We start from the raw sequence: 19,682 nt of genomic DNA on the forward strand, positions 1-19,682 counted from the left end.
ACAAAAAAGTATATTTTTGCTTGAAAGATAAGACAATACATAATGGACTGTTTTAACTGTGGGGCCTAATTGCCAGCCTGGTGGTAAAGCATTGTTTTTTTGTGCTAATATGACTGATACTGTATATATACTATCTGTATATATACTGATGATGTATACCATCATACATTTGTAGACATACCCAGTTTAGGCTTTCAGAGAAAGGTGTTGTAAACATCTATTGTTGCCCCTTTTATGCCATTGTTTTCTGCCTGTATGTGCAGGAATTTGAATTCATTGCATAGTCATTCTATGTCTTAACAAAATGGTTTAGTTTGGCTTCAGTCAGAAGTCTAGGTTGAAGCTGAAGCTAGGTGTAGGTCACTGCTGAAGTAAACTACTAAAATGAACCAGAACTTTATTTAACAAAATGCCAAAAACTTGCATGTGCACAGAGGCTGGCCATAAGTTAAGTTTGGCATTGCCAAAGTGCATTTGTAATCTTTTGTGTCTGCTTCTTTCAGGAATATTGCCAGAACAGGATGGAAGCTGTTCTGGTTGAGAAGGACCATGTAAGTTTGTTTTTTAAGACACACCAGTTTAAGGTGCTCATTAATTTTTACACATGACACATCAGTTAAAATGTAATAGCTGTGGCGAGATTATCCAAGACCTCATTCATTAGACTTAGGTGATTTCCACTCATTTTCTCACAACAATGAGTTTCAGCTATTTTATTTACTCCTAAATAACTGAGATCATTTTACAGTAACATCAGAAAGGAAGCCCCACATGACCCAAGCTGTATATTTTTTTGTCACAGTGACACCAGGTTACTAACTCCCCTCCTGTTTTTGTTGATGTTCCACCTACATCTGTAACTCTGCTGTCTTCAACTGCTTATCAGCACCAAAAACCACCCTCATTTGTCTCCAGGTGAAGGAGCCTGCAGCAGCTGAGGGCGACAGCGCGGAACTGCCGCCGGCGCCCATGACGGCCGCGGAGCCGGCGGAAGGCGGCGACCTCAGCTCGAGCGTCCAGGGGTCGGACGTCACGGAGCCGCCCAGTGCCGCGGCCAAGCCCGACGTGCGCCAGGCGCGCGGCTTTCTGGAGCCGGACGAGGCCGTGCGCCAGTCGGTCGGCTTCGCGGAGCCGGCGGAGGAGGCCCCGGCGGCGGCGGAGTCGGAGCCGGAGCCCGACGCGCGGCCGGGCGACGACGCGCCGGCGGAGGCGGGCCTGCCGGCGGCCGAGGGCGGCGCCGCCGCCTGCACCGAGCAGCTGGAGATGCTAGGGATGCTGCTGGCCAGCCCGTGTCCGAGCTCGTCGATCGCGCAGGCGCCCGACCACCTGCAGCTGCCGCTGCCGCGTGACGGCTTCATGTGCGACCAGTGCGGAGACCGGTGAGCGAGACCGACGGCGGCGGCGGCGCGGGCCTCGCGTGGGGAAGCGAGCTGCTATAGCTGGGCCGTGGACTTTGGGAGCGAGATGGGAAGCTGCCGGAAGTCGCAGCTTGCCGGCAGTGATGCCTAGCAGAAATCTCATACGACCTCGGTAGTCACCACCGCTTTATTTTTCACAAGCAAGTGGTTTGGGATCATATGCAACTACGCGTCATTGCAATGCGATGCCTTTGTATACACTGCCGGCAAGCTATTATTTCAGCTCATTCCTCTCTATCAGTCGTCACACTGGGCATGCAACATACACCCGACGTGGCCAACCGTACAGCGCAGGGATCGTATGCAACTACGCGTCATTGCAATGCGATGCCTTTGTATACACTGCCTGCAAACTATCCTTTCAGCTCACTCCTCACTATCAGTCGTCACACTGGGCATGCAACGTACACCCGACGTGGCCAACCGTACAGCGCAGGGATCGTATGCAACTATGCGTCATTGCAATGCGATGCCTTTGTATACACTGCCGGCAAACTATCCTTTCAGCTCACTCCTCACTATCAATCGTCACACTGGGCATGCAACGTACACCCGACGTGGCCAGCCGTACAGCACGTGTGTCTGCGCTTGTTTCAGATTCGTGCTGCCGTCGAGCCTGGAGCAGCACCACGGGCGACGCTCGCTGCGCGTCACACTCAGCTGTCCGGAGTGCCGCCAGCCGGTGGTGTTCGCCAACAAGTGCCAGCTGCTCGGTAGGTGCCAGCAGCGCTCCAAGGTGTATACAGTTGGTGTCGGCATTGTTCCAAAAGGTATCCAGTCCAGTACGGGAGGTAAACATGAATTCATGCCAGCAGAGTTCTGGCCCTTGAGCGACCTCCGCACGCACAGTTCGGCTAAGTCGAACTGTGCGTTTGTTGCCCTTTGCCCTTTGTCGAACTGTTGCCCCTTGAGCCCGAGCCCTGACATGTGACCTACCCGGCGGATCTGCCAAGCCCAGAGCGCCCAGATCCTGGGCTGGCCAACCCCCTGGTCCTGTTACGCTGACCCACCGTCGCGCGGTCATCCCGCCGCAGCCCCTATGACACCTCACGAGCGTCAGCCCGCCGTGTAGCGTCGCCTGCCGGGGCGGCGTGGCGACGTGTCGGCGCGCCGCTCATGCCCTGCCGCCCGGCCGCAGAGCACTTGGACTCGCACAAGATCGACCCGGTGTCGCTGGACCCGTCGCTGATTGACGCCGCCGCTCTGAGCTCGGCCGAGCTCGGCTGTCTGCCGGAGCCGGCGCGCACCGAGCCGCTACCGGCCAAGCCCGCCGCCACCGCCGGCGCCGCCGCCGCTGCAGCCAAGCAGAGCGTCAAGCCGCGGGTCAACAAGGTCAACAGGTAAGCGCGCCGGCGGGTCAGCGGCGCCGGGGCGAGCGGGGGGTGTTGCAGGTACCTCTAATTCGTGGAAATACGCCTTGCAGGACAATGCGGTTCGCTGATTGAGTGGCGGAAATGTTGGTAATATCTAGTGTGTGTATTCCTCGTGCCATCTCTGACAAGAGGGAAAAAAATACGCATGAGACTGGGTGACCTGTGAACACCATTTGAACACTTAACGCACAACGCATGCTGTTTTCCAACGCATAAGGGCATCAATAACGGTGACCGACGTTTGCGTATGATAAATATCGCGGTAAAGTCTTCACAATGTTACGCGAAGCGCACGTAACGGGGCTGCACGATCTGAAACCGCCTGTTTGTCTAATGAATTCAACTACACTGATGACAAATATGTATGGAATTCAACACCTATGGTGGCGAATGTATTGGCCGGACTTCGTAAGCGCTATTTGAATCCCTCTTTTGTGAAGAACGGGCAGAGGCGCTCTGATCACGCCGCTGTGTCCGCCGTCACCTCCCATATCACCCGAAGCCACCGTCGAGCCTCGCTCACCACCCAGGCGCGTGCCAGTGACATGTTACCAGCGTCTCGCGGTGACTGACGCCCGCGCGCGCCCCCGTGTGCCGCCAGGCCCGTACACGTCAGCTGCCCGATGTGCAACGTGCTGTGCTCGACGGTGACACTTTCGGAGCACCTGTGTCCGCCGCCGGAGCCGGAGGCGACGCCGCTGGCGGGGCCGCCGCCGCGCTGTCCCGACTGCGACCAGCCGTGTCCGAGTCAGTGCGCGCTGATGGCGCACCAGGGCCTGCACAAGCCCGACCTCTGGCCGTACCCGTACGTGTGCCCCGAGTGTGGCCTCAAGCTGCTCGGCACGCTGGACCAGTGCCTGCGCCACGTGGTGGCCGGCTGCCTGCACCTGACGCGCGATCTCAAGGCCTGCTGCGCCCTCTGCCGCATGGAGGTGGCCGACGCTAAGGCGCATATGCTGCAGGAGCACGTGCAGAAGCTGTACAAGTGCCGCCGGTGCCCGCTCGCCTTTGAGTCGACACACGGCTTCAATGGCCACCTGGTGGACAAGCACGGCGGCGTGGTTGTCGCCGGCGAGACGCCCTTCATGCTCATCCTCAAGTGCCCGTTCTGCGCGGCCACCTTCAACAACGCCAACGCGCTGCGCGACCACATGGGCTCGCGTAAGCACGGCGACCGCGCGCTGCAGCAGGTCAGCTTCGTGTTCCGCTGCCCGGAGTGTGACAGTGACTTCACGCGCAAGCAGGAGCTGGTCGGCCACCTGGCGGAGCTCCACCCCGCCTTCAAGCTGCTGAGCATGGTGGTGCCGCCGCGTCCGCCGCCGGCCGCGCCGGTCACGCCGCCGCCGCCGCCGCCGCCGCCGGGACGCATGCTGGGCCGGCCGCCCAAGTACCTGCGCCAGACGACGGGCGGCGAGCCGCCGGCGCCGCCGTCGCCGGTGGTGCGGCGCGTGCACGCGGGGTCGCCGCAGCCGTCGTCGCACGGCCGACTGGGCAAGAGCGTCACGCACACCTGTGCCGTCTGCAAGGAGGAATTCCGCCGTAAGCCCGAGTACACCGAGCATGGGCGGGTGCATCTGCGTGATGGCGTGCCTCTGTGCCTGCTGTGCAACACGCGCTTCGCCTCGAACGAGATGCTGAAGAACCACCTGGCCGACCACGCGTCCGAGATTGGGCGCGATCGCTGCGGTCTCTGCTACGCCAAACTGGGCAGCCGCGATACGCTGCAGTTTCACCTGGAGGGCGAGCACGGGCTGCGGTGCTTCACGTGCGCACGCTGCGACCTGCAGTTCGACCGGCTGATCGACCTGAACCGGCACAACTTCGCCAAGCACCGCGGCAGCCGCGGCGGTCGGCGCGCGGGCGCGCCCGGCCTGTCGCCGGACGCTGTCGAGGAGGAGGAGGACAACGAGGAAGAGCACGAGGAGGACGCTGACGACCTGCCGCCGGTCGGCGGCGGCGGCGACGGCGGCGGCGGTGGGCCGCGGCGACCGCGCCAGCTCGGCACGCTGGCGGACGTGACCAGTCTGTACCAGCTGGAGAGCGAGGGCTCGTCAGCCGGCAGCGACACCGAGCCGGCCGCCAGCGCGCCGAAGCGAGCGCGCGTGCAGCCGCCGCCGGCCGCTGGCGCCGAGACGCTGGAGCAGATCGCCAGCTTCGTGGCGGGCGGCGGCCGCGGCGCCCAGTTCGAGGTCGAGGAGGAGCCGGAAGAGGGCGAAGAGGTGATCGAGCTGGAGATGAAGGAGGGCGAGATCACGCAGAAGCGGGAGGCGGTGGAGGAGGCGGCGCAGGTGACCGAGTATATCATGCCGGACCTTGACGGCTTCGGCGTGCCCGAGGCGCAGGATTGAGGGCCGTCCCGGCACGGCTGACCGCCGGCTAGGGGAGCCGGGTCTCCCGGGATGGGGGAGGGATGGAGGGCGGGGAAGGGAGGGACGTCGTCACAGAGCTGGCGCGGCTTGGATCTCCCACGGCCGTCGGTCGGAGGGTCTACTGTCGATGGCGTGAAGCCGATGGGACGGACGGCGCCGCGCATGGGCGTAGGGCTCCGCGCGGCGCGGCGTGGTGCGGCCCGCGCCAGATGTGTCACAGACGTCGCGCGCGCGTGTGTGGCGCAACATGCGCCGTGCGGTGGTAGTGGTGGGCACCAGGTCGACCTTTTGGCGCAACTCCGGGCGCCCAGGCCAGGCCAGGCCAGGATTCACTTCTCCGTCGTCGTTTGGGGCCATTGACAGTCTCCCTTGTCGATCTCGCGCACATCATGAGCCTGACACATCGGTACGGTATAACGGCGTGGCCACTCGCTGATGTATTTGTATTGTTTGCGTGCTGGCAGTGTTGCCATCATCACGCCCCTTCAATCATGTGCGATGCGCAGCCGAAGATTTTTTAAGTACCCTGTTTTCGGTACATTTTTCGTGCATGCTGGCATTGTTCTCGCGGGATTAAATGGATGACTGAATAAGTGTTGATGAATTCGTGTAGCATACGGTGTGTGTGCATGAAGACGCGTCTCGGCGCGGGCCTTGATTCCGTGGTCGCTGAATTGACAAATGGAAAATCACACCCACACCAGTTCGGGACAATATTGTACAATACTGTATTGAATAAAATATTGGAACAATATTGTATTGTATATGCGCTGATACTGCCCCGTCGAATAACGCTCAAAATCGACTTACGTTTCCATTTCTGTAAGTTCTTCAACCGATAACACATTTTTTCGTCGTCCCTCCCCCGACAGCGTAAGTGAATGGAACCGGGACATCCATTCCTGCGATATGCAAACACGAGGTTTCAACTGTAAATACTTGCATTCGCCTGCGAGGGGTGCCACCATGTGCACACGTCGCTGGAGCACTATTGACTGGCAACGTAAACGGCTCTCAGCTGGCGTCACCTGTTTTGTGTTCAACTCGCCCCTTTAAAGCGCATTGCTAACAGCAGACTGACTCCCGTGGCGCAACGGCAAGAACACGGCAGGCCGGAAACATGCTATAATTGCACACGGAATGTGCAACTGTACATTTAACAGCACTGGTATAGGGCCACAGGCTGCCAGAACAACACACCTGTCCCTGATTTCTGCTTTGCTCCGCCGACCCCAACAGTGTCAACGCCGACGGGCCGGCTGCTGTGGCGATCTGCGAAGCTGCGACGTCCAATTTGAAATACTTCTAGCCGTGCGTCGTGGAAACGACCACGTGCCCACGATGCCCTTGTCGAAGCGCTGTCGGCTGGCGGTGCAAATCGGTCATCAGTCTACGGCTATCACAAAAACCTGAAATCGCGCGCAAAGAGCGTGGCTGCGCGCGTTCGATCGCGCTGGTGTAGGGGTATTGTCATTCAGTACACCACCATTCTTCAATTGGATAATCTGCTTAATTTGATTGACCCTCCCCCTCCCCCTGATAGCATAGCTCTTAATATCGGCGGGCCTGCCGCAGCTGCGATTTGAAAAGTTACGGTGTCCCATTTAAATCAAACTCGTGTGCGCAGTGTGCGACCACGCACACGCGATGCCATTATGGAAGCATTATCGGCCGGCAACATTTGCCGTTTATCGGTCGTCATCGCCCTTTTTGTTCCACGCATTGCGAGCACTCCACGGAGCATTGCGAACTGTGGTTGGTCTGCCTGCAGCGCGATGGCCAGATGCGACGGCCGGAGGACACGATAAATACTTCGCCTCCACCGGCTATGTACCCGCCGTGCCTGGGCGGGCGCACCTGGTGCGCATGTGTGGCGTAGGATGAGCGCTCCAAGTTCGCCGGTGGTGTCCATGGTGGCACCTCCACCTAGCCGCGTTCCCCCCCCCCCCCCCCAAGATCGGATGCAGCAGACGCCTGGATAATGGAAGTGCCGCCATCTGACAATGATCTCCTGACCTGACTTAGGCTCTCAGCCCGGGTTGCACACAAGCAGCTCGGAACTAAACCGCCGCCCGTGGGCGCGACCCAGAAGTGGCGCTACATGGTGTTCAGTGGGTGCATACAATGGAAGCCGGTGCGGGACACGCACGGTCGACGACGTCCCGTCGTGCATCGCGACGCACGTAGGACATACATGAGTAGAACGCACGCTTACTTCGGGGCAAACTACATGCCATCGTTGTCACGCCAACAGCCCTTCGGAATGCAGATACATGGTGAGACTTGCATATTCCCAGAATTCTTTTAATGTTGTGGGCAATGCGAACCTACTCTCATCCAGGTCCAGGATATATCCATAGGAAATGCTGTCATGTGTCCCCACAGCGCGCCGAATTGGGCGTCATTTACGACGGTACCCGAGATCAAGCACAGGTCTGCAGGTCCGTCGTTTCGGGCCCAGGATTCCGTGCTCTTCACCGACGCTCAAGCTATCCGCAGAGTCGGGCGATGCCGCATCCACGCTGCAGTCGTGCTCGCTCTCCTACCCCCTCTCTCTGTCTCTGTGCCATATACCCGCCGTTCTCAGCCCCCGGTGCCCAGCGACGCCGCACTGACGCCGCGGCCGGTCGTCCTCCTCGCGGAAGCACGCCCTCCCGTCCTCCGGCCCGTGCTGCCGGGTAGAATTGTTCCCACGCCACACGGCGGCCGTCTCCCCTCTTCTTCAAAGCACCGCGTACTCGCGCCCTTCTCTGGCCCTGGAGCCGAGAAGGGCCGCACCTCCACCACACACAGCGGCCCGCTCCTCTCTCTCTCTCGCTGTCGTGTATTCCCGGCCGCCAGGCCGCGCCGCAGACAAGGACCGGCTATGTACAAAGGGCCGGCCGGCCGGCGGCGCATAGCCGGACGCACACGTTTGTACTTTGAACACGAACAGGGCGGCGAACGGCCAGACGCCCGCCCCGTGTCACACGGGTCACCGGCCAACGGCACAGCCGCCAGCCAAGGCCACGCACTCGATAACAGAGCAATCCCCCTGTTCCCCTCCCCCGTCGAACCTAATGCCACAAACGCTAGCCGGTTTTGAGCAATCGTGATCTATCCAGACCGTGGCTCTGGCGTTCCACTTTGTCTTGCAATCGCATGCAGTGGTATTTATAATTCGCGTCATAACTCTGTAAATATTGTCACAACCTAACGAGCCTTGACCGGAACCGGTTAACAACGACTCTGAGACACACGCGGCCGTTCGGAATGTCCACCCTCCACTGGGGTCGCCGACCCCGACCCGGGCTCGGTTACCACTGTTCTACCGCCGGCCTAACGGCTAAAGGCTGACCAGGAGGTGAGTCGCATGAGTGTGTCGCCCCTATAAAGTTCATTTAGCACATCGACAACGCAATGGAACACAATCCTGCCGCGAGATTGCACAGACAAACATACGAAACCGGCAACACGGCAAATGAGTGCGGATGGAAGACAAGCCCAGTGGATTTCAAATAATCAGAACTGACGAGCCACTGGCGAGATTTCGACAGCCTGTCCGCAAAGTCGTCACGCAATTCCCGTTTGTACACCGCTTGAGATGTGCATGCTGCTTCCCGTCTCGGCCACCACAGGCGCGTCGGTCGACCGACGTCTCGTCCATTACGGGCGCCGCCGCCGGCACCGCGCTGCCGCCACTGTGTCTCTGTCACACGCGGCGCCCGCTCCCGGCCGTCCCTCCGCCCGTGCTACGCCGGCACGTCCCAGATCTCGTGCAGGAAGGGCGGCAGCGGCTTCTGCTGCAGCTTGAGCGACCAGCAGAGCTCCTTGTTGAGTTCGCCCAGCTGGCGTACCTCGGTCAGCACGCTCAGCAGCTTGGCGAAGATGACGCCGGTCGGGTGCGGCCGCTGGTAGTCGACGTACGCTCGCAGCGCGTCCACGTAGATGGACTGGATCCGCTCCACCTTGTCCGGCTCCTGCAGCATGCGGCGGTCTGCCGGGCGACAGGCAGGCGGTCAATGGCGACGGGGCTGAGACACGGCCCGCGGTGGCGCTGAGACACGGCCTGTGGTGGGACTGAGACACGGCCCGTGATGGCGCTGAGACGCGGCCCGTGATGGCGCTGAGACACGGCGGCTGGTGGGGCTGAGACGCGGCCCGTGGTGGGACTGAGACACGGCGGTTGGTGGGGCTGAGACACGGCCCGTGGTGGGGCTGAGACACGACCCGTGGTGGGACTGAGACACGGTGGTTGGTGGGGCTGAGACGCGGCCCGTGATGGCGCCGAGACATGGCGGTTGGTGGGGCTGAGACGCGGCCCGTGATGGCGCTGAGACACGGCGGTTGGTGGGGCTGAGATACGGCCCGTGGTGGGACTGAGACACGGCCGTTTTTGGGGCTGAGACATGGTCAGTGATGTCAGACATGGGCTGAGACACGGCAGTTAGTGGGGCTGGGACACGGCCCGTGGTGCGACTGAGACACGAGAGGTGGCAGGGCTCACCCCACGACTGATGGCGGGACTAAGGTACGGAACATGTCGCGGATCAAAGCCGGGAGCGGGGAATGGCGTACCACAGCAGGACAAGCTCATGAAAAATAGCAAATCTCTCACAAATAGCCAACACACTTAAGTGTAAGCACTACAGAATGCACGAAAGTCGGACGACGGGCTAACACGGGCCAGAGCTATGTAACACCGGCCACCGCTGATTTTAAGCGGACAGCTGTCAATGTCATGGAGGATACTCGAAGAGCCCATGCCTTCCACGCATCTCCAGCACCTGATATCGCCTATAAGCCAGCATACATTTCCCAGACCATAACGATGGCAGAACATTCAGTTGAGGCCACATTTGATCATTCATGAGGAGAGAGTGGTGCTGCGCTTTTCATACTGAGATGACTAACGTTATCAGACCGCGGTCAGGCGCCACCGGGGGGCCTTCTGATCAGCCACACCTGCCGCCGGCCCGAGTATGTGGCAGCTCTCAGAACGCAGCCGCTTTACCGACCGCGGTTGAGACGGACCCCGTCAGCGGCGGTACCCAGAATCGCCCCGGCCAGAGCGGTGAAGTAGGTCAGTGAGGGCGGCTCGCGTGTCGGCAGCGGGCAGCGGCTCGCCGCAACGGCGGCTGATCCTGCTCAGAGGCGTCGGCATCGCCATCAGCCCTCCCCCGGCCCTGACCTACATCGTGTGCCGGCTCGTCCCCCGGCCCAGGCTCACTGGCGGGGAGCGGCAACCCCCCCCCCCTTCCTCCCGCTTTCATCTAGCCGCCAGCGAATCTGGTCACGTCCCTCACCGCAATGAGAGACGTGACCCAGTGGCGGGTTATCTGCATAGCGCGCCCACGAGTCACGCACAGCGCGTTGGCCTACCGCTGGCGCACGTGCGGGCTGGCGTCCGCCCCGCCCCACTGTGTCCATGCAGAGCATCATGCAGCTTCCCGTCCTGACATCTCCTCCCGTGGTGTAATATGCGGCCACTATTCAGCACGGTTCTAGCACGGACACTGCGGTCGATCCAGCGGATCGCAGTCGGTCGGCCCGGGACGCTAGCAGCGGGTAGCGCAGCGGCGGAGACACCGCCGCGAGCCACCAGGCGTGGACGGACACAGAGACATGGCGTCTACAGCGGACAGACGTCAGCCAGGGACACCACCATCGAACGGACACAGAGACACGGCACCAACCGTGGACAGACGCCGCCAGGGACACCACCATCGGACGGACACAGAGACATGGCACCAACCGTGGACAGACGCTATCCAGGGACATCACCACCGGACGGGCGGTGGGTCGGGGCACCTTCAGTGGACATGCAACATAACAGGGCGCCAGCAGCCGACACACACAACCAAAGGCCACCCGCAGCGGCTCACCGGAAAATATATCGATGGCCGTCAGCAGCGCGTACTCGGCGTTGTCCACCTTCATCTTGGACATCTTTTTGCAGAACTTGAAGTTCTTCTCGATGGTGGTGGCGTCGAGGCCGGCGCGCTCGTAGGCGGCGCGCGTGTACGGATAGTTGTTGGCGAACACGATCGACTCCGTGTCCTCGTCGTAGCGCCGAGCACAGCGCATCATCATCACCTCGCTGGAGCACGCCTGGGGTGGGACCAGGGCGTCACGGGAGGCCCCGCGCGCCGGCCGGCCGGGGCTAATGGGCGACCCGGCAGCACGGTAACATTGCGTCTTGTGATCATTGCTTTGATAAACGAGCTCGTCCGACTCGATTTGTGACATTGAGATGATGTGCAGTCAATGCACCCGAGAGATAATGACCACTTTTCAAAGTATTGTTAACTGGTCGAAGCTGTACCAGCGCTTTAGTGAGCTTCACACGGTTGCAGACACCAGCAGTTTACAGAGATGCACACGAGAAAAGAAACGCAAGACTTGCCTACGCCACAGCACTCACCCATCCGACAAGCCTTTCCACGAAAGCACAAGGCTTACTGAACCGCCGCAGGCCGCTCGCTGAACCACCGCTACATACCTTATCGCAGATCTCAATCTCGGCAATGACCGTCGACTCCGAGAAGAGCGTCAAACAACCCTCGCCGAGGTCCGCGTCAGTTCTCGGACCCAAGCGGAGCCGGTCAGTGGACTCCCCCCTGCCCTCCCACCGGACCGGCGCGGCCAGGACCGGTCGCGTCCCAGCGGCTTGCGGCCGTTGCTCTACCTTGAGCACCGTGATCTGGTCGACCTTGAGCAGACGGTCAAACCCGGTCAGCCGCTTGCTGAACTCGACAATCAGCTTTATCGTGAGGATCGTCATCTCGGTAATGCGGCGGAAGTGTTGCGCCGAGTCGTCGGCGTCCGTTGAGTCCACCTGCGCCTGGGGCGGGACGAGGCAGTGCGGCCGGTCAGCGGCCGGCGGCGGCGGCGCGCGCGCGCCGGGACCGTCTGGGCTCCCGCCACCAGCAGAGCGTGCCGAGTCGCGCGAGGCGTCCTGTGTCGTCCGCATGCCACCGAACAGTACACCGGTCAAGCGGGGGACAGCCAGAGAGAAGAAATCGGCGCCAAAGGCGCTGTCGCGGAGGCGGGCAGGCGGGCGGCCGGCTCGGCCGGCTAGGAATCGGTGGCACCATCTACAAGGGTGGTGGTGACAAGGAAGCCTTTTGGTTTTTCCTGCCGGTTGAAGATTGATGACTTGAAGTCCGGGGTTCAGGCAACTCGTTACCGCTCGTGCGTGTCTTTGTTGTTTTTTGCTGACGTGGAGGCGTTGCCGACACAAATGAGGACCGATAGCACCAGGGCAAATCTGACTTCGGACGACTAAAACACCGCAGCAGACGAAGACGAGGAGACGGGCTGTGTCAAATGCCTGGACAATCTCGCCCGACCGACTAAGTCAAAGCTAACCCATCGTTCAGCTGAGGACCACGAAGTAGCCAGGTCAGCGTCGAACTGAGCACAAACTGGGGGCAGACGACGCTCACGACTAGACGCAACAACGGCAAATAGAGGGAGGCCAGCGGAGCTTGCGTGGCCGCCCACGCGGCTGCAGAGGGCGCTCAATGCCACGCCTGCGCGGTCCGACTCTGCGAGAGGTGTACGGGCGTCGTGGTGATCTTGAGGAGCAGTAACACATCCAACCACCAAGGCCAGCGCCACCGTCACAACGCTGTCCGATCATCAGCGGAGCTGACCGTAACCGACCTGGTGACCGCGTAAGGGCGGAGGAGCGATGTCGATGCTGACAACCGCAACCCATTCGCACAGGCCACTCCGATGACTCACGAAGAAAAACTACTTCTCAGAAAGTCACGCCTGTCCGCCAGAAGCACTGGATCCTCCACACCTCACCGGGCGCTGCGCTTAAGGCACCCCACTGGCAATCACCGCCGTGTCCAGGACGACATGACCGAACCGAACAGACAAAGGTCTGATGGCACAACGACCCGATCAGCGCGAGAAAAAACAAAACGGAAGCTGGAGCCTGAGTGAAATACTCACCCTTTCGCATGCAAAGGAACCAGTCCTCCAACGGACCGCGGACAGCCAGTCCACCTCGCCACGAGCCTTCACCGTACGATGTGGACGCGACGTCAGACGCGATCATTTGGGCTGCGCCGCCGCGGAACATGCCCCAGAGTCGCTGTAGATGGTCGGGACGGTTCGGCCGCGGCCCGATCTGACGTGGAAGCTGCGCCAGGTGGACTGGCCGTCCATGGTCACTTCAAATCGGATCCAGCAACATTCCAAACTCTTCCAGGCCTGACGGACGGACGGACGCGGTCCTCCAGGACTATTTCACCCTCGCGGCCTGATGAAATGATCGTTCACCAACTGACGGCCTGGTGGACCGACACTCCAGACTCAACCAGACCTGGTGGACCGGCACTCCAGACTCATCCAGACCTGGTGGACCGGCACTCCCGCCGCCACACCAGGCCCCGTGGACAGTCCAGTTCAGAGTTCAGTCCCAGTTCCTCCAGGCCTGGCGGACCGACCGCCCACTACCACCCAGCCGGCGGCCCTCCCTGGCCGCCGCCGGTCGCCTCATCACCTTGACTAGGCATATCTGGTCGTCGCGGCTCAGCTTGTCCTGAAAGCCTGGCAGCTGTTTGGTGAACTCGACTATGAGCCGCACAGTCAGCACGGTCAGGCCGGTAATCTGCTTACACTGCAGCTCGGCAGGGTCCAAGCTTGTCCGCTCCAGCTGTGAACGTGACGTCACACGTCACGTCGGCTGACGTCACGGCCGGCGCGGGCGGCGGGGCGGCACAGGGCAGCACGGTGGGGACGACTGTTCTGAACGGCAGACTCGTAATTTTTATGCAAATCAAAGGAAATGAGCATGTGCCAGAAACAGTTAACACTAGGGAACCACTGAAAACGCTTTTGATCGCGAATCATTCTAGGAACGTAACGCAGAAATTTGATCTTTGACATCAGTCCCTCCGACTGAAACTACTTCGGGAACCGCAGGATAAGCGGTTGGTGGCCCGCGGCAGAAGGCAGCCCCAGCCGGACTCGCCAGCAGAGGGTGGCGCGTGGCAGGACGGTGATGGGCCGACCCCTTTTTGTTGAAATCCCGTGAAAACCCGTGACGGCCCTTTTCAGGGACTCCGGGGTAACGGGCGCCAGCTCAATAGCGGGCTCCGGGATGGCAGGGCAGAGCGCAGAACTGACGCAGGCACGCACGGCACGATAACGGAGGATAAAGGTGCGTCTTCGCGTACGAGCACAGAGCGAAAGCATTATGAGCATTCGTCCGTCTTAGGTTAAGCGTCGCGAGCGAGAAGCATTCCCCAAAGGTGAGGGGTGAAGTCAAACACAACACAAAAGCTCTCTACAGGTCAGCAAGCGAGAATGGTCTCAGAGTCGGGTAGCGTCATTTCGTTCAAGTTGGAGATCGTCTCCCGAAAAAGCATGCTGTCTGTTCTCGGTCTAACAGAAGCAAAGGGAAGGCGAAATACGACCGAGGCGTGGACCAAAATGGCGTCCGCCTACAGAATATAACTAAGCGCATTGGAAGCCCAGACAGCACGAATGCATGACTTAAGCACGGACACTGCAAACAGTTACTACGAGCTTAAATGAATAGCAATGAAGGCACTCAATTTACTAGGCTTTGTCAAGACTATCAAACGAACGGGAAACAAATCACGAGTGTTAAGCCAAAGACTGTCCGGGTTGCTTTTTAAGCGGACACGGTATGTATATAAACATATCCCAATCCACAGCTGAACTCAGGCTAGCAGGGGCCCCTGACATTCGACCGAATTTGACTGCGATAACAACGTTTAAATCGTAATTGCGCTTACATACTCAGCATATTTTAATCATGATAGTGATGAACTGTCGAGCTCAACAATCCGGTCAGAGTTTTCTTACGGTTCACCTTTTGCTTTCCAAGTACGTTGCTCATATTTAAACATAGCATTAAACAAACCAAGTACATCTGCAACAGACTCCCTGTCGAAATCATCTTCGCAAAGCAAAACAGCAACGCCCCAAAAACGACCAGGGACACCAACCAGCATAACACAATCCACAGCGTTCCTGCCAGAGATTCCCCACCCGGTAGAGCCGCCGAGCCACCCCGGCCAGCCGGGTGGTGCGGCGGAGCCGGCGCCGCACTCACCGCCGAGCGGCGCATGTCCTCCTCGGTGGGCGACTCGTACTCCTCCTGGTAGCGCACCAGCCGGTTGATCAGCTCGTTCTGTTCGGCCGTCAGCGTCTTGCGGCTGACGGGCAGCACGGTGAGGGGAGCACAGCCACCGCCGCCGGCGTCGCCGCTCTGGCCCACCACCGCCTCCTCCGGCGCCACCTGACGGCCAGACGGCCAGTTATGGTGCCTGCCCAGAGCCAGCTGCGCGGACAAGGGCGGCGCGCTGGCGCCTTCGGACCCACCAGCGGGACGGAGGCGGTGCATGACCGCCTCCGGACCCGTATGGCGGGAGGCGGGGGTGTAACACTGCCCCGTGTGAGCTCACGTGATGAACGGTCGCGATTTACTGCAGCCTTCAAGTTCGGACCCACCCAACAGCCGCGGGGGGTTATGGTCACCTCCCTTTCCAGCTCATGGAAGGCGGGGAGTCACCCCGTCCGTTGCAGACACACGTCAGCGACAGAAGCGTTAAAAAGTCTGCTGGAGAGCCGCCGATGAGTCGGAGATTTTCTACTGCTTGTTTCGGATCCACGTGAGATCATAGCAAGCGATACACAGCTGGCTCTGGACCTGCTCAACAGGAGGCCACGGCTTTACTCTGCCTGCTCCGGAACGTACAGAGGGACAGGGGGGCCACCCGGCCGACCCGGAGCCCCCGACAAGAGAGCGGCACGTTACGCAGCCGCCGCTTCCGAATCCAAATGACAGGAAGCGGGAGCGTTACAATGACGCCACTAGCCCCCAGGCGTGGGGAGAGGGAGAGAATCGTTACGCTGCCTTCTTTAAGTTTATCATGCATCACACCTATCTCCCACACATCCAAGAACACATCCACTACATATCCCGCGACACGCCCCCCCCCCCATCCCTCTCCCTCCCTCCGCGGGGTCCACCAGCCCCGTCGGCCCACCGACTGACCGCGGCTGGCGAGAGACGGCTGCGCCTGGCGTCGGCCGCGTCCGGCGGCGTCGGCGTCGACGGCTCGGACGGGATCGAGCCGGAGCGCGCCCGGCCGCGCTGGCCCTGCTTGGCCTTCCGCTTCTCCTGGCACTGCGACTCCGGGACCACGCCTGCGGCACGGCGTCGGCCGTCAGCACGGTGCGGTGCCACTGCCGCTGATGTCGGCCGGCGTGGCGTCACGACGTCAGCGCAAACCGGCTCGCACTAGGCGTCGGCGCGTCGCCGCCGATGAAATCAACGTCAGCCGGCGCGCGCAGGGTCAAACACACGCAAAGGACTGAAAGCTCGCTCTATCCCATGACCGCGTCAATAAGCCATCACGCAAAAAGCGCACCCCACGGCAGAAGCGACGGGCCAGCGACGGCAGTCGGCCGCACGCCGACACACGCGTCAGTGTCGGCCGCGCCATGACGTGCAGATTGATCGGCACGGGAGCAGAAGGCGCCTCAAAGTGGCGCCGCCAGAGCGGCCATTACGATGAGGAAATAGGCGGTGGCGGCGGCGGCGGCGGCGGCGGCGATGGTGGGCGGCGCGACTCCAGCCGCCGCGGTCGGGCCGTTCAACTCCCGCCCTTGACCTTGAACAAGTCCAGTCGGGTGACGGCGCGGCGGGCCGGCCGGCTTGGCGACCGGAGCCGCCGCCGGCCGACGCCGCCGCGGCCACCGCCCGCCTGATCTGTCAACGCCAACGCGTTCACAAAGGCCGGCCACCAATGGCGGCGGTCGACACGGGTCGAAGAGGCGGGTCCGGGGGCCTGCACCAAAAGCGGGGAACTGAGTGGGGGAGGGGGGACTGGAGCGTCCGGACCGGACAGGTCAGGAAGGCAGCGCCGGACGAGACGGGTCTGAGGCCCCTGGACCCAGTGAGACTGGTCCAGGGGCCCGGACCAGACCAGACGGGTCCAGAGGCGTCGGGCCATAGACCCACCGAACAGGCACCGGTTTCAGCATGGTCTGACGAGAGCAATTACCCAGTGTGAAAGCGCACGAGGGATATCCCTTTCGGTGTCGCTTGCAGCGCAGGCCGTGATGACTTTCTTATGACATGCTCACGTGGCCAGGGGTCGCCTTTGCTGTCGCAACTACAGCTAGAGAAGCAACAGCAGAATAAGGTTGTTGCATGTCTGCACAGGCGTTTTGGAGCCTCAAGGACACTACTTACATTCGGGGCGCATTCCGACGTCGAGACACTTCTTCAATCGGCACTCTTGGCATTTTCTCCGCATATACATATCTATCTCACAGTTCTGACCATATTTACACACATACACTATTTTCTTCGTCATGCTTCTTCGGAAGAACCCTGAAAAGTTAAGCAACTGATAAGCTTCGGAAGTCATTGCAACCTCCAGAGGATGGTGTACACGGTACGAGCATCAAAGCTGCAGACACAGAAGTTTGTCGGGTTCGTAACCATGGCCATGACTGTATAGTCACTTCCACCTAGTCATAAACCGGACATCGGTGTAAGGCGCCGTAAAGAAGAAGCGCAACCACGCAGAACACATAAACATACCCGGCCGGCAGTTAAGTTGTCTGAAAGGCTACAAATCCGCCTTCTCCTTGATAATGACTGTACTGATTGCATGTCCTGCGACCTTGAAGCATGCGCCGAGAGCTACGCTAGCAACCACGTACACTCGCAGGATGCGGTGGAATAACACATGCAAGCCAGGCGGCGACCGTGATGAAAGAAATAGGGGTGACCCGACACATGGACGTTCAAAAAGGACTGAATGCACGCAGCGCATTTAGCGCAGCTCCTGGCGACCTTCCGCTTGTTCAATGCCATGCCGTACTCCACCGGTGGAGTCGGCCATACTGTGTACGGAGCAACTTACCTTTACAGCCTTCACACGTGAGGGCGTTGTAATGGTAGCCGGACGCCCTATCGCCACAGACCAGGCAGAGCTCCTCACTGAGTCTGGCCAGCGGACCTTTCTTCTTCTTCTCCTCCCCCGTGTAAGGACCGTTGCTGTTCGGCGGCGACATCTCATCGTGGCCTGAGACGAAGAAACAGCTGGGTTACAGATCAGGTGATATTTTGTAGCAATGCAATTCGTCAGGAGCTCAACATTAATACGGCAACAGCACAGCACACACATTGCATCTTGCGCAACCGGCAGCCGTTTCCAAGAGCAAAAATGAGATATTTGTTGACAAGTTCCGTGCGCGCGAACAGATGCTATTCGCACGTGCTGTAGCATAATACGCTGAAACTGAATCTCTTCTGGTCTGGATACTCCTGCGGAAAGGATCTTAAAAGAAGCCATTCCATGGGTTGGCACTATGCATCCGCATTATTTGTGTGTCACACAACACCACGCGTCTTTTTTGCCTTTAGCCGTAAAATTCCTGCTATGAAATGTGCCTCACGACACGGAGTCATTGGGTTGCCACTTAATCCGTATATTGTCCAACCGCCATCGGAGCGACTTCCACTAGTGATGAAAGCCCGCCAATAAATCACGACCACAACCGCAACGAGCTTTGGCCACGAAATGGTAGCGCCGCGCTCATTTCAAAGACAATAACCGCCTTGATGGATGGGTTCATCCTGTCATGTCGCCCGGCCTCTGACTGCTCCGCGCGAAACACGGCGCGACCGGACCGGAAAGCAACAGCCTGCATGGGAAGTCAAGTTCAAAGAACGCTCAAGGTGACTGTTCCCACGCCGCCGGCGGCGGAGGCGGCCCGTCAGCGACCGCGAGCCGGCAGAACCGGCCGGCGCCGGCGGCCGCGGCGCGCTGCGAGCCGGTCGCGGTCCGGCGCCGGACCGCCGCGTCGCACCAGCTCAGGTCAGACCGGCTCATAGGCGCGGCTCCAAGCCGGTCGCAGTGTCGCGTCCCGCCGGCTCAGGTCGGGCCGACCGGCGGTGCGGCTCGCGGCCGGCCGGGCCCGGCCGTCGCCCAGCGCCCGAGCCCACCCGCTCCGTCGACTCGCCGGCCGATACTCTCGCCCGCGGACAGCGTCCAACAGCGCGCTATTCTCCGAACCGGCGGCAGCCGGCGCTGCGTGGACGGCACTGCGTGGCCGGCGCGTGCCCCCCGGCCGGGTCCACCCCGCATGGGCGCGGCTCACCGGCGCCCGCCCCGGGCCGGCCGCCGTGCGGAGCGCGCCAGTCACGGCCAGCGCCGACTCCGCCCCGGGCGGACGCGAGGCGGCGCACATGCTGCCGCCAACGCGGAGCAGGGCGGCGCCGAGGCGGGGCGGAGACCGCGGTCCACCACCGGCGGCTCGGCGTCCGGCCGCCACCGGCCGCCTCGTCGGCCCGGGGAGCAGCGGCGGGGGCGGGGTATGGGCCGCCGCCGGCTCCGAGCCCTACTGCAGCAGTGACCTGGCGGCCGGCCGACTGGCGCCCGCCGCACGAGCACCGAGCACGAGCACAGCCCGGTGTTTGGCCGCCGCGCGGCGCCGCGCTGGCCGTCGCCGACACTGCACCGGCCGTGTAATGGCTG

General features: G+C 60.8%; 2 protein-coding genes across 5 annotated transcripts in view; one reads left to right on the top strand and one right to left on the bottom strand.

Annotated features, from left to right (window-relative positions):
* Window positions 1-1,221: 1,221 nt before the first annotated feature.
* On the top strand, window positions 1,222-5,139 carry LOC119110184 (zinc finger protein 532-like). Its single transcript, XM_037233921.1, has 6 exons — window positions 1,222-1,379; window positions 2,016-2,131; window positions 2,557-2,758; window positions 3,393-4,109; window positions 4,290-4,614; window positions 4,900-5,139. The coding sequence occupies exons 1-6, from the start codon at window positions 1,264-1,266 to the stop codon at window positions 5,137-5,139; spliced, it is 1,716 nt and encodes a 571-aa protein (XP_037089816.1). The 5' UTR covers window positions 1,222-1,263.
* Window positions 5,140-8,034: 2,895 nt separating this feature from the next.
* Window positions 8,035-19,682, bottom strand: part of EcR (Ecdysone receptor) — a 29,904-nt gene continuing 18,256 nt past the window's right edge. For 2 of the 4 annotated variants that reach the window (XM_037233077.1, XM_037233074.1), the window contains exons 2-8: window positions 18,066-18,227; window positions 17,387-17,527; window positions 16,184-16,335; window positions 15,239-15,424; window positions 11,828-11,983; window positions 11,025-11,250; window positions 8,035-9,136 (exon numbers count right to left, since the gene is read on the bottom strand). In XM_037233077.1, coding sequence (XP_037088972.1) covers window positions 8,892-9,136; window positions 11,025-11,250; window positions 11,828-11,983; window positions 15,239-15,424; window positions 16,184-16,335; window positions 17,387-17,527; window positions 18,066-18,216 — 1,257 coding nt within the window. In that variant the 5' untranslated portion in view covers window positions 18,217-18,227 and the 3' untranslated portion in view covers window positions 8,035-8,891. Of the gene's footprint in view, window positions 9,137-11,024; window positions 11,251-11,827; window positions 11,984-13,657; window positions 13,811-15,238; window positions 15,425-16,183; window positions 16,336-17,386; window positions 17,528-18,065; window positions 18,228-19,682 lie in introns of all 4 variants that reach the window. The other 2 variants (XM_037233076.1, XM_037233075.1) reach the window with 2 other exon arrangements.

The sequence above is a fragment of the Pollicipes pollicipes genome, unplaced genomic scaffold (genome assembly GCF_011947565.3).
Source record: "Pollicipes pollicipes isolate AB1234 unplaced genomic scaffold, Ppol_2.1 Scaffold_7231;HRSCAF=8579_pilon_pilon_pilon, whole genome shotgun sequence".
Taxonomy (NCBI): domain Eukaryota; kingdom Metazoa; phylum Arthropoda; class Thecostraca; order Pollicipedomorpha; family Pollicipedidae; genus Pollicipes; species Pollicipes pollicipes.